We start from the raw sequence: 13323 nt of genomic DNA, 5'->3' as shown, positions 1-13323 counted from the left end.
ACAGGACAGTGTCTAGCTGTCTCCAGCCAGGCTAATGAGGGTACAGGTACAGTACAGGACTCTCTCCAGTCTGGGGAAGGTGTCACCACATCAAGGTGACACAAGAGCATCTCACAGCCACGAGGATCTCCCTTCCCTCTTCGCCTTTTCTCCTTGGCTGGAAAACGTCACTTTCCCAACCCCAGTTAAAGGGGTAAGACCTTTTCAAGACAGAAAACTCCAGCCAGCCAGACAATGCTTTGAGGCTCAATCTCACACTTGGGCAAATAACAACCCCATCTCAAAGTCTCAAAGGCCTGACTTCTAAGATTCTGCAAACAATGAAAGAGTATCATGTGCCTCATAAAGTACCTGAGTCAACACAAGTGTTAAATATATGTTGGCAATTAATGTAAGATGTTAGTGTTTGGGCCACCAGCCACATTCTATTCCATTTTTAAAAAATTTTTATAGATTTTTTACTGTTTATATGGCTCTCTCTCTCTCTCTCTCTCTCTCTCTCTCTCTCTCTCTCTCTCTCTCTCTCTGTGTGTGAGAGAGAGAGAATCATGACACACACACACACACACAGAGGTCAGAGGACAACTTGTGGGAAATCAGCTTTCCCCCTTCACTGTAGGAGTGCTAAGGTGGAATTCGGGTCAGCAGGCATGGTGGCATGCACTTTACCGAGGGAGCATCTTGCTGGCCCAGTGTTTTGTTTGCTTCCCCTTTTCTTGAGGTATTTTCTTGCTATGTTAGGCCCAGGCGGGTCCAAAACTAATGGCAAGCTTTCTGCCTCAACCTCTCAAGTGCAAGGATTATAGGTATAGAGTCACAATAGATGACTCCATCCTATTCCACCAGTATGGACAACCCCTCCCAAAAGTAACATGGCTCTGGACTATTTATGAAGTCAAAGTTGGATTTATCAACAAGAGCTCTTAGAGGTAATTTAGTAACAATCATATATTTATAGACATAAAGTAAAAGGAATGACTAGTATGCAGATTCTAATCCCAGTGGATTCTGAACACAGATGGGGTCCGTGAACCCAAAGACCATTCCCCTGGGGAATGCTGCTGCTTTTGAGTGACACAGACCACTTGGAAAAAGCTCCCAACAGTGAGCTGTGCAGAGAGCTGGGATCCTAACTCATCCCATACTCTGCAGAGAGTTAACTAGCCAAGGCAGAAGACAGGGCTGTCACAGAACTCTCAGTTCTTGGAAGGCAGCAGCCCTAGAAGTAGAGAACCCTAGCATGGTATTCACAGCAGCCACGGGAAGTGCCTACCAAGAGCAAGGCTACCAGTCCAGCACTGGCATGTTACCTGTGCTCCAGAACCACCTGACCATGCAAAGCTCAACAGATACTGGAAGAGCACCTGGAACTCAAGTCACATGCCAAGGAAAGGAGCTGGGGTGCTCAGATCTAGAAGTTCAGTACAGCACTATTAATATGCAGGTTTAAAGGTCAGGATAAGGGGAGGGGACTGAGCTGCCACACTCAAGAAGGTTGCATTAGGATTCTCCAAAGAAACAGAACAAGTGAGAGAGAGCGCGCGCGCGCACACACACACACACACACACACACACACACACACACACACACACACACGGATATATAATACGTATTAAATTGGCTAGCATGATCAGAGGGGCCATCTGCAAGGTGCAAAGCCAGGGATGTCAGACCCTCAGAAGGAGAGAGATCTACGGTGTACAGACTTGGTTAGATATTGAAGACCCAAGGGTAACCCATACAAATCCTAAAGTGGAAAGGACAAAGAATCTGCAGTCTGATATCCAAGGCAAAATGCATGCCTGCTTGGGAGAAGAAAGGCAAAGAGAGGTCAAATGTCTCTCTTCCCCGACATCATGTTCAATCTGAGCCTCGCCTATTGGATTGTTCTGTGCTGCCCAGATTCAGGGAAGGATCACTGACAGGCATGAAAGTCTTCTCTGAAACATCCTTGCACACACACACCCACGCCTTAACAGTTCCTTCAACCCAATCATGCTGACACCCAAAGTCAACCTTCAGAGGTAATGGCAACACCATTGGCAGAACAGTACTTTTGTTTTCTCTGGCTGTGGAATGCTGCCCTGCCAAGGGACGTGCATCGGTGAGGTACAGAACAACACTCAGACAAATGCAGCCTATACATGGCTGGTGGAGCCCTGAGTCAAGTCCCTATGGGTATCACCAGTACTAACCATGGGCAAAGGTAGGCCTGGGTGCTGGGAGATTCAGAACACAGGACAAACCAGATCCAGCCCCACCTCTGAAAACTTCTAGCTACCTATGGTATCAGCCTTCAAGGGGAACTGAGGCAGGTCAGGACCTGGCAGTCCTTAGGCACATGCCTACATGAGGGGCCATCTCCACATGAGCAACAATAGTTCTATTTCGGATCTGACAGCAAGATGAGGCAGAAGATACTCCCAATCCCCACAGGTACTGACTGAGTCCTGTTCAATGAAACATGAGGGTAGCAAAGACAGAGCCACTGTGGGCTTGAGAGCTTTCTTCTTTACCCACCAGTACCAAGCAGGATGCCCCAGAGAAGCCGGCCATCACTGAGCACCTCTTGTAAAATCTAACAGATACTGTCTTTAGTTTATGTTACATATATGAAGAAGGCCTGAGGATTTTTTTCATCCAAAGACTTAGTGTTTTTCTTTTCATCTTTATTTATCTCTCTTACCTAACTTGTTCCCTCTGTGGGAAGAAAGAGGAAACAAGTTAATCCAAGTGCCAGTTTTCCTCTTGGGTGCCAGCATACAGTCAATACCACTCACGAGGGTCAAAGCTATCACAGGAGAGAAGGATGAGCTGCATACATCTGGCCAAGAAGCATTCAGCCCAAAGTGGGGGTCTGCTGACTGGTAACAAGTGAGCTCTCCATTCAGATTCACACCTCACTGTCATTTGCTTGGACTTTACCTTGCCAGGTGCTAGGTGAGATCTCCTTGGTGAGCTTATTAAGACTGGCACCTAGGAAAAATGCTGCCTCCATTTTCATTTTAATGTCCTTGTTTTTGCCTTTTTACATAAGAAAGTGGGTTCCCAGGAATGACTAGGACCCTGAGGGGTAAAGGATACAAACGGGAAGGCTCATGGAGATAAGACTTTGAGCAGGAGCTGGGTGCTAAATATGCAAAGAATTAATTAAGTCTGTTCCAATTACTGTAATTAAAGGTCTCACTGCTCATTGGGAAGACTTGGCCAAAGGGGGCATCACAGCAGGTTTAAAACCCACCTGGGAGCTCTGCACACAGGTGACCACACTTACCAAAACACACCTGCCCGGCTCAAGGCTCCAGAGGGAAGTCTCCGTGTTAATCTTGTGGGTGAGCTTCCCTTCCATGAGGACACGCTCTCCAGTTTCTTCCAACATGGCCACTCGGATGGAGCCACTGCTAAGGGCCACAGAGACCTGAGAACACACCAGGAGAGAAGTCATCTTGTGACACCTTATGAAGGTTAGCAGCTACTGCATCCCAGCTGGGCACACACTGTGACACTTGGGTTCCCCAAGGATCCCTGTGAAGAAAACCTTCCAGCCCAGTCTACATTCTAAGAAACGGGCATCCTATCAGCTCCTAGGCAAATGCACCAGCAAAGATTTCAGCCTTAGGAGAGCTGTCAGTACTATGGTGGAAGCTGCTGGCTTTCCACCCAAATCCTTTTCCCGTCTGCAGTTAGAGACTGGTTCTCGGGCTGGAAGGCAAGCGGAGAGAGAGGAGTTGGGTGCTTCCTTCCACCTCCCCTGCGACTACGTAGAGACTGCAGAAGCCTCGGCTCGAGGTTCCAGAGGGAACCCTTATAGCTCTTATAGTGAGCTTCCTTTCCATGAGGATCCACTCTCTGTTTTCCCCTCAAATGGCCACATAGACAGACACCGGCAAGAGCTATCTCTCTGACCTCTTAAGGCCCTGGGCCACTGTGCCTAGAATAACTGAGCTGCTTCCTCAAAACTCTCTAGCAAAAGACATGTGTGGCCTCTTCGTTCTCTGAGGTGCTATAAAGGATGTGACCATAGCTTGATCTTCATCCGTGAGAGTAAAACCAGTTCCTTCGGTTCTGTTTTTGTTTGTTTGAAACAGGGTCTCACTTTGTAGCCCAGGCTGGCCTAGAACTCACTACATAGATTGGGCTGGCCTCCAACTCAGAGATCCACCTGACTCTACCTCCTGAGTGCTGGGATTAAAGGCGTGTGCCACCATGCTTGGCCTTTTACCTTGGTTCTTTATGAAGCTGAGCTTCAGCTACCTTTCTCCCTCTGAGCCTGCACTGGGCAGAAACTGTCTATGTGTCTACTTTGTTGTTGTGGGTAAACCTCTTCCTGTCCTGAACGTGTGTCTCTACAATGAGCTGGGAACTGCTAGGAAAAGGTTCCTCACTTCATCCCACACAACCAGCCAGCAGATCCAAAGCAGAGGGCGTGACCCTAGAAAGGTGCACGTTCAATAATTAGAAGACAAACTGGAACTTGTATTTGTGTCCCCTACTATTTTATGTGCATGTGCATAGGTGTGCACCATATGCATGCTGGTGCCTGTGGGTGCCAAAAGGAACTGGAGCCCTCCAAGTGGAGTTACAGGTGGTTGTGAGTGACCTGATGTGGATGCAGGGAAATGAACCCAGGTCCTCTACAAGGGTAGTAAGCATTCTCAAAACACTGAGCAATCTCTCCAGCCTTGCATTCATTCTTTTTTGGAGTATCTGCACAAATGCTAACTAGTTGCACCTTCTTAATCTGAAAATTTTGCACTAGAGATGTTCAACCTGTATTTATATAATGCACACTAAATGGACACTGGGAACAAATATATTAACTCCATTTTTCTAATAGGTGTATGAAATTAAAATTCAGAGACTACCTGGTAGATGCTCATTAAATACTTAAACTCTTAATTTTCCAAGTCTGGTACTATTTGCTGCTGAATTACCATAGTAAAACCTGTGTAATTTTGTGTGTATGTGTGTTGGGGGGCACATGTCAAATATCTGTGTATGAGTGTGAGTGCATGTGTGTTTGCATGCACATGAGACCCACAGAGGACAACCTTGGATGTTTTTGAAGCAGGGTCTCTCACTGGCCTGGAGCTTGATGATTGGGAAAGCCCCAGGAATCTGCCTGTCTCTGCCTCTCTAGCTCTGCAATTATAACTGCTTGCCACCATACTTGGGTTTTGCTTTTTTTGTTGTTGTTGTTGTTTTTTGTTGGTTTTTTTTTTGAGACAGGGTTTCTCTATGTAGCTTTGCGCCTTTCCTGGAACTCACTCTGTAGACCAGGCTGGCCTCAAACTCACAGAGATCCGCCTGCCTCTGCCTCCCGAGTGCTGGGATCAAAGGCGTGAGCCACCACTGCCCGATATTTTTTGAAGAGGGCTCTGAGGCTTGAACTCAGGTTCTCATGCTTGCATGGCAAGCATTTTACCAACTGAGCTGTCTCCCCAGCCCCTAAATGCATTTTTAAATATCCATCAAAAAAAAAAAAAAAAAAAAAAAAGAGGAACCCACTGGAAAGACGACTCAGTGATGAAGTGGCTGCTCATCCAAAGGACCCAGGTTTGATTCCCAGCATCTACACACACGGCAGCTTATAACAGCCTGCAACTCCAGTCCCACCCAAGGGGCCCAACACCCCCATTCTGGCCTCCTTGGGCACCAGACACACTTGTGGTACAAGGATACATGCAAGTAAAACACCCATACACATAACAAATAAATAATAAAAATGAAGTGGGGGAGGGGTTCTTTAAAAAAGAATCGGGGAGACCATACGTGTCAGTGACCCCAGTCGACACTTCTCAGTGAAAATGCTGGGGTACACCTGGGGGAGAAGGCAGCAGAAAGGACGGCCTCTACTGCCAGAGCCACACTGCCAGGCATGGCACAACTCATTCCTGATGATCATGACCAATGTTGACCAAATTAACCCAACCAGCAATTTCTGCTTGCAAAGAACACCAGACCCAGGTCCCTTAACAAACTCCCAGTAGTTTTATATAACCTGATAATTTCCAAATTTGGGCACAACTCTTCCAGAACCTAACCAGAGTAAGGAACGAACTCCTCAAGGAGGTGAGCAGACAGGAGTACCAGCAGCAAACAGCGCTTCGGGAGCAGCTCTCTGGTCTTCTGAGGCCCAGCAAAAGGACAGGAACGAAGAAAAGCAGCAGAATGAAAGAGACAATGAAGGGAAGAACTGATGAGATGTTAGCACATCTGTGAAGACAGGAACAAACAATGACACATGGCCCAGATGCCAGTGGCTGGGGGACACATCTGGCAGCAGCTAGAGAGGCTCTGGCTAGAAGGTAGGCACAAAAGCAGAGAGGCACGTGTGAGAAGAGCTTCGAGTCAGCCCTGAGGCCCGGCTGGTTCTGCGGAAGCAGCCCTCCTTCAGACTGACCTGCATTCTGAGGGGCTGGTGTGACGACCGTGTTCTAGGTAAAATACGAGTTCCTCAAATACAGAAACCATCAAGGCTTCGTACCTTGTCAGGAAAACCTAACTGTCAATTTCCTCAGCCGATAGATGGTAGGAAAAACAGACCTTTGAAATACAACAGAGAAAACCATCAATAAAGCCCCTATACTCAAGATAATGTGGAAAAATACTAAATGTCAACAAGAAAAATACACCTAGTAGGGAAGTGAGAACTCTTCTCAAGAAAAAAGCCAGAAGTGTGAAGAAGAAAAAAAGCCAAAGATGACAGACTTAATCAGGAAAAGTGTATTTAAATATTTCTATTCTATAACTTTGCAGAATCTAAGATGATATGAAAAATTATTGAACCAAAAATAAAAAAGAACTAAAAACAGTGCAAAAAAAAAAAACTTCAATAGAAAGGCTAGAAGATTTAAGTCAAAGAAATCAAATAGAGATCAATTTACTAAGATGATATGATATTCTAGAAAGTATTAGAATTCTTATTAACTAATTTTCTAGAAGTATAAAAAACTATTCCTTCAAGTTGAAAAGACCCCCTGAGAGCTGAGCAGAATGAATCCAGGATGATTTAAACTCATGTACTTTGGTAACATTGTTTGAAGAAGATCCTAATAGTTCTGAAGAGGACATGATAAAGTTTACTCACAAAGAACCCAAGAATCTGAGATATTCCGGATCAGTAACACTGGACATAAGCAAGCAGAGGGTCACTGGGCTGCTGCTCAGCAGACCAAAGCATCTGCTGTTGAGCCTGATGAGCTGAGTTCTATCCCAGAGACCCACTAGGTGAAAGGACAGAACCAATTCCTGAAGCTGTTCTCTGACCTCCACATGCCATGGCACGTAAGTGTGCACACACATATAAGTAAATACACAGATAGATAGATAGATAGATAGATAGATAGATAGATAGATAGATAGATACACATACATACATACATACATACATAGGGAGCAGAGAAGAAAGTTCATTTCTGAACAACACACGGTATGATTGAATCTCAATGACTTGAATGTCATGAGGAAAGCACATTGCTTCTGACAATATAAAAAGAAAGGTAGTAATAAACCACTAAAAAACCAAAATGATAAGAGAAATTCCTAATTCAAAGGGATGTCAGTAAATAGGAAGGGGAGCCTAAGAAGCTTTCTGGAAAAATCTGTCAGCATCCACTTCTATGAACTTTGGAAACTGGCCAAGGACAGCTACAGAAGAAAATCAGCAAGCTTTGCGACATCCTACTTTGCCCTCACCTCATCCCACTCTTCCCTGGCAGCTCCAATGCCACTCATTACCACAGGAAACAATACAGGAGCTCTTCAAAGCTCTGTTCTCAAAGAACTACCATTATCTAACCCATCCAAGGTTCTGTAGAGGACCCTACCAACAAGGAAGGGTATGCATGTGGGTGCATGTGTTCACACCTGGCTGTAAGGTTGTTTCACAAAAGCCTTTTCCCAGGGGAATGTTTGTTAAAAATCATTATAGGCAATTGTTTGAACTCTGAGGCAAGAGATGACAACAGAGGAAACTGAAGTAAAGGCTAGGGAGTAAAATGTCCAACAGGCTTCAAAAGCTCAGCATACTCCAGAGCAGCTAAAAGGCAAACATATGCGGCTCAATGCCTGCTCAGGAAATACTAAAACGACCTTTGACTCATCTGTTTACCATCCTGGTTTGTAAACAGACAGTGCAAAGCTAAGGGAGAGTTAGTAGTTCTGGGTGTTAAGGACCACTAAATTCACCAAGTAGAGAGAGTTTACTAGCTCTGCAGAACAAAGACTACAGAACTCACAGAATTAGTTCAAGAAGCCATTCAACAACTACATCAAGTACCAACAGAAATCAGAGAGAGGAACCTGATTTCCAGTGCAGCCATGCTGTGTTACTTTCAATAAGGATCTCTTTCTTTCCTTCCTTCCTCCTTTTCTTCCTTTCTTTTTTTCTTTTCCAAGACAGGGTTTTTCTGTGTAGCCCTGACTGACCTGTAACGTGCTCTGGAAACCAGGCTAGCTTTGAACTCACAGAGATCTACCTGTCTCTGCCTCCTGAGTGCTGGGATTGAAGGCGTGAGTCACCATGCTTGGCTGTATCCTTGAACAGATGGATTTCTGCCTCTGGAATGCTAGGATTAAAGGCATGTGCTACCACTGCCTATCCTAAGTATCTAGTGGCTTTTCTGTTCTCTGACCCCAGATAAGTTTATTAGGGTACACAATATTTTGGGGAACATAATACCACCACAGGGTAAGAAAGCAATGATCAAAATCTGTCCCTATGAAAGCACAGACAAGGGCTTGTAAAAAAAATTTTTTTTAATTAATTAAGTAAATAAGTAAATAGATAAAGTCTACAAATCAGCCATTTTAAAATATACTCAAAAACTAAAAACCTGGCAAGCACTAAAGGAAACTGTCAGAACAAAGAATCCTAAGTAGTAAAGATTAAAGTAGTAATCTTTAAACCAAATAGGAGTTGTGGAGTACCTGGAGTACCTGGAAAAAGGAGTAGACAGCTCAGCATTTAAGAGCAGTGTGCTGCTCTTCCAGGACCGGAGCTCAGTTCCTGCTACCCATACAGGGCAGGTCTCGACTGCCTGACTCTGTCTCTGGATCTGAGGCCCTGGCCTCCTCAGGCACTTGAGATCAAATGCACATCGACACATGCAGACACACTAAGTACAAATACATTTTAAGCGGGGTGGTGGCCGTGGTGGTGGTGGTGGTGGTGGCGGCGGCGGCGGCGGCGGCGGCGGCACACACACACACACACACACACACCTTTAATCCCAGCACTCAGGAGGCAGAGGCAGGTGGACCTCTGTAAATTCTAGGCCAGCCTGATCTACAGAGTGAGTTCCAGGACTGCCAGGGCTACACAGACAAACTCTGTCTCAAATAATTTTTAAATTCACTGTTTTCCAAAGTAGATCTCAGCATTTAGAAACAGAGTCAGGCAAGCTTAAAGTTGGGTTGAGCCTGAGGACCATAAGGAAAATGAAGAGAACTTCAGAGCCCATGAAACACACCAACACTTTCAAAATGGGACACACAGATAAAAATTGAAAGAGAGGGCTGGAGAGATGGCTCAGAGGTTAAGAGCACTGACTGCTCTTCCAGAGGTCCTGAGTTCAATTCCCAGCACCCACATGGTAGCTCACAACTATCTGTAATGAGATCTGGCGCCCTCCTCTGTGTACATAATAAATAAATAAATAAATCTTTAAAAAAAAAAAAACGAAAGAGAAATGCCAGAAACTACTTGAAACAATAATAGCTGGAGACTTTCCACATCTGACAAAATTTACCTACACATCCCAGAAGGCAGTGGATTCTAAGTAGACATTAGCCAGCCACCTAGAGCAAAACAATACAGTGGTAGCCAGATATATGGTAATGGTAATGGAGCTACTGACATTTCCTAGGATTCCAGCAATTACTCCCTCCCCCTGCTCCAAGTGATCTCAGGAGATGCTAGACTATGCACCGAAGTGAAGGCTGATTAAAAGTGGGCTTCCGGGATGCAGCTTCCATGAGGTCTCCATCCATAATGGGGTGTGACTTTATTATAGCACAGCTGATTAGGGGGTCACCCATGATCCTGTCAGTAACCCCTTGCCTGTGCTCTGTAAGAAAGCCCAATAAATTCCTTGGCATCACCAAGTTGGACTTTGGTAATATCATACTTTGGTCTGAAATTCCAGCTCCAGGAGATCCAATGAGGCCACCCACATACATGCACACACACACACATACACACACACTAAATAATTCATAAGTAATTTTTTTTGTTCTTTGTTTTTTCAAGACAGGGTTTCTCTGTGTAGTTTTGGTGCCTGTCCTGGCACGCACTGTAGACCAGGCTGGCCTCGAACTCACAGAGATCCGCTTGCCTCCCGAGTGCTGGGATTAAAGGTGTGTGCCACCACCATCTGGCCATAATTAATTTTTACAAGTTTAAATTGTGTATCTGTGGGTGCATGTATCCATCCATGTTCATGGAAGTCTGAGGTTCCAGATACCCTGGAGTGGGAATTTAGCTGGATATGAGCTCCCCCTCTGGGTGCTGGGAATTGAACTGGGGTCTTCTGGAATAACAATATGTGTTCTTTACCAATAAGCCAACTCTCCAGCCCCAAATAAAAAAACTTTTCAAAAACTCAACTCAAAATGTATCAAAAAAGCTTATAAGAAAACTGTAACTGACAAAGAAGCAATAAAAAATGTAATCTATGGTCTGAGCATGGCATACACCTTTAATCTCAGCACTGAGAAGGTAGAAGCAGGTGAATCTCTGAGTTCAAGACCAGCTTGATCTAAACAGGGAGTTCTAGGACAGCAAGGCTGAAGAGAGACCTTGTCTCAAAACAAACAAACAGTTCTTAATAAAGAAAATGAAACTATATAATGAGGCTGCTAAAATATATGATTAACCATAAATTTTTAAAGAAAAATAAACTGATGCTAGTTTTTAAAATGTATATTACTTAAACACTAAATTTTTGATTTTTAGTTACAATATAATTACATAATTTCTCCTCTTACTTCCCCATATTTGTGTGTATGTATGTATGTATGTATGTATGTATGTATGTATGTATCTATGTACACACAACTTGCTCAGTCTGTTTAGTGTTACTTGTACATACAACTGGGTGCTAGTTTTGCTTATCATACCTCAATCTATAAAAGTGATGGTCACATGAAAAAGGCTTAAATGTGTGGGTGTTCTGAATAACAGCACTATGTTACACGATCTAGATCTCAGCAGGAAACCTCCGAAGAAGAGGAGAGGACACACAGGTTCAGGAATATGGTTAGATGGAAAAATATAAAGATGACTAGAGAAGCATGGTCTGCTGAAGACGCTGCTGCCCCACTTTAAACAAAGTGAAAGAAACTGGTTAAGAGAAGAGCAAGTCTTCACTGCACTGAGGAAGCTTTGAGGAAGAAGATGGACAGAGAGCCTCATTCATGAAGTGCAAAGAAGCACCAGGGCATGAAGGGCAGATGTGCTAGGGTCTGTGTGGCAATGAAATCTGACAGGTTACACAATAAAGTCAGGCAGCGAGTACAGGAGACTGCACGAGGCCTCAAAAACAAAAAACAAAGTTATCTGCCAGTGTTCTCGTAACCTAACCAGGAAGCGTGGGTGACAGCCATATTGTTTATGGAATGGTTCCACCAGTGTTTCATCCCAGAAGTGGGGGGAAATGGTTGGAAGAAGAAAAGTTGGAATGTAAAGTCCTATTAATGATAGATGAATCCATCTGGCCATTCTGATCTGCTATGAGAACGGCAGTGTGGACGTTATACTCTTGCTCCAAACACAACCTCAACATGTCAGCCCCTTGATCAGGACATTATTCCATTTGTCAAGGCTACATACATACCAGTGGCACACGGCTGAATCCTACCAGCAACCGATCCAGACATAAGGCAGTTCATAAACCACTTGCTGTTGCTGAGGAGGCAACAGTCAAAGCCACACGGGAAAGTTAAAAGCAGAAAGTAAACGCTTACTGGAGGACCCTCCAGGTAGAGGAACTATATGAACGGGCTCAAGTGTTCTTCCACGGGCTGATGGGAGCTGGGGAGGTCGGGAATGCAGCAGGACAAGGGACTCTTCCGGTGCACTGGACGGAGGCAGGAAGAACATGCTGAAGTGCACCAGGAGGTGACAAAAAGGAGGAGCTGGGAGAACAGGTGAGTCACTTCCAGAGGAAGAGGAAGGCAAGCCAGCGTGGAGACCTGCACTGACAGTCAAGAAGACGTGTTGTGAAAGTCACATGATCATGACAGACAGGATGAAATGGCTCAGCAGGTGGAAAGGCTTGCACAGAAGCTTGACAACCTGAGTTCCATCTCTGGGTACCACAAGGTAGCAGAAAAGTGACCGCCAAGAGTTGTCAACTAATCTCCACACATGTACACTTCACACACACACACACACACACACACACACACACACACACACACATGCTTTTTAAAGAGGCAACTTGTAATTAAAAAATGCCTTTCTAAAAGTTCTCAACAAAATAAAATTTTAAAAATCAACAATGAAGATCCCTAGGCACTGACATCATCGTGACTTAATGATGGAGACTCACTGAAAGCAAATGGTTCTGCTTTTGATACATTACAAGGTGAATTAGCAGCCCAGTGCTACAACTATATACACACACATCACATAGACACTATCACTTCATAACAGTGATTATAGTGTATCAGGATATTTTAAGAGAGAAAATTCACAAAACTATTACAGTACACTTTTAAAATGCTATTTTATTATTATATACTGTTAATCTCTTACTGTATTTACTTTTTACATTAATCTTTATCATATGAATGCTGCATAAAGAAAACAAATCACATATACAGGTTTTGGTGCCATCTCTGGTTGTAAGCATTCCTTGGGGGTTTAGAAATATATCCCAAAGATAGAGAATACATACATTTATTTATACATACATACATACACACATCATACATACATATATACATACATGCATATAAACAAAATCTCACAAAACACTGACCTCTCTATGCACAGGGAGCTCCTGGAAAAAGAGCAACAACGTAATAGAAAATGGGGAAGGGGGAGTGATGGAATTCAGAGAAATGTAAGTTCACACTGGATCTAGAGGTTACTTCTTAAATTGTGTTGCTTGAGACAGTCTTCCTATATAGCCCAGCTGGCCTGACTGCCTCCAGAGCATTGGCCTTACAGGCATGCATCTTCACACTCTGTTAGATGCTGCAATGATATTTTTCACCTAACTTTTACAAGGCCCAGATGTTTGAGTAAGCATATTGTCGACAAATTTGTTAAAAAGCAGAAGCTCTTGTGCGCTGTAGTGGGTTTGGCATGTAGG

The 13323-nt window shown here is 44.1% G+C and overlaps 1 protein-coding gene across 2 annotated transcripts in view; it reads right to left on the bottom strand.

The window, feature by feature from the left end:
• Positions 1–13323, bottom strand: part of Nudcd3 (NudC domain containing 3) — a 97992-nt gene that overhangs the window by 16853 nt on the left and 67816 nt on the right. For both annotated transcript variants that reach the window (XM_037208088.1, XM_028870575.2), the window contains exon 4: positions 3276–3419. In XM_037208088.1, the coding sequence (XP_037063983.1) occupies positions 3276–3419 (144 nt within the window). The remainder of the gene's footprint in view (positions 1–3275; positions 3420–13323) is intronic.

Source organism: Peromyscus leucopus, chromosome 7, assembly GCF_004664715.2.
Source record: "Peromyscus leucopus breed LL Stock chromosome 7, UCI_PerLeu_2.1, whole genome shotgun sequence".
Taxonomy (NCBI): domain Eukaryota; kingdom Metazoa; phylum Chordata; class Mammalia; order Rodentia; family Cricetidae; genus Peromyscus; species Peromyscus leucopus.
The sequence above is the reverse complement of the archived record's forward strand: the minus strand, read 5'-3'. Positions and strand labels throughout refer to the sequence as shown.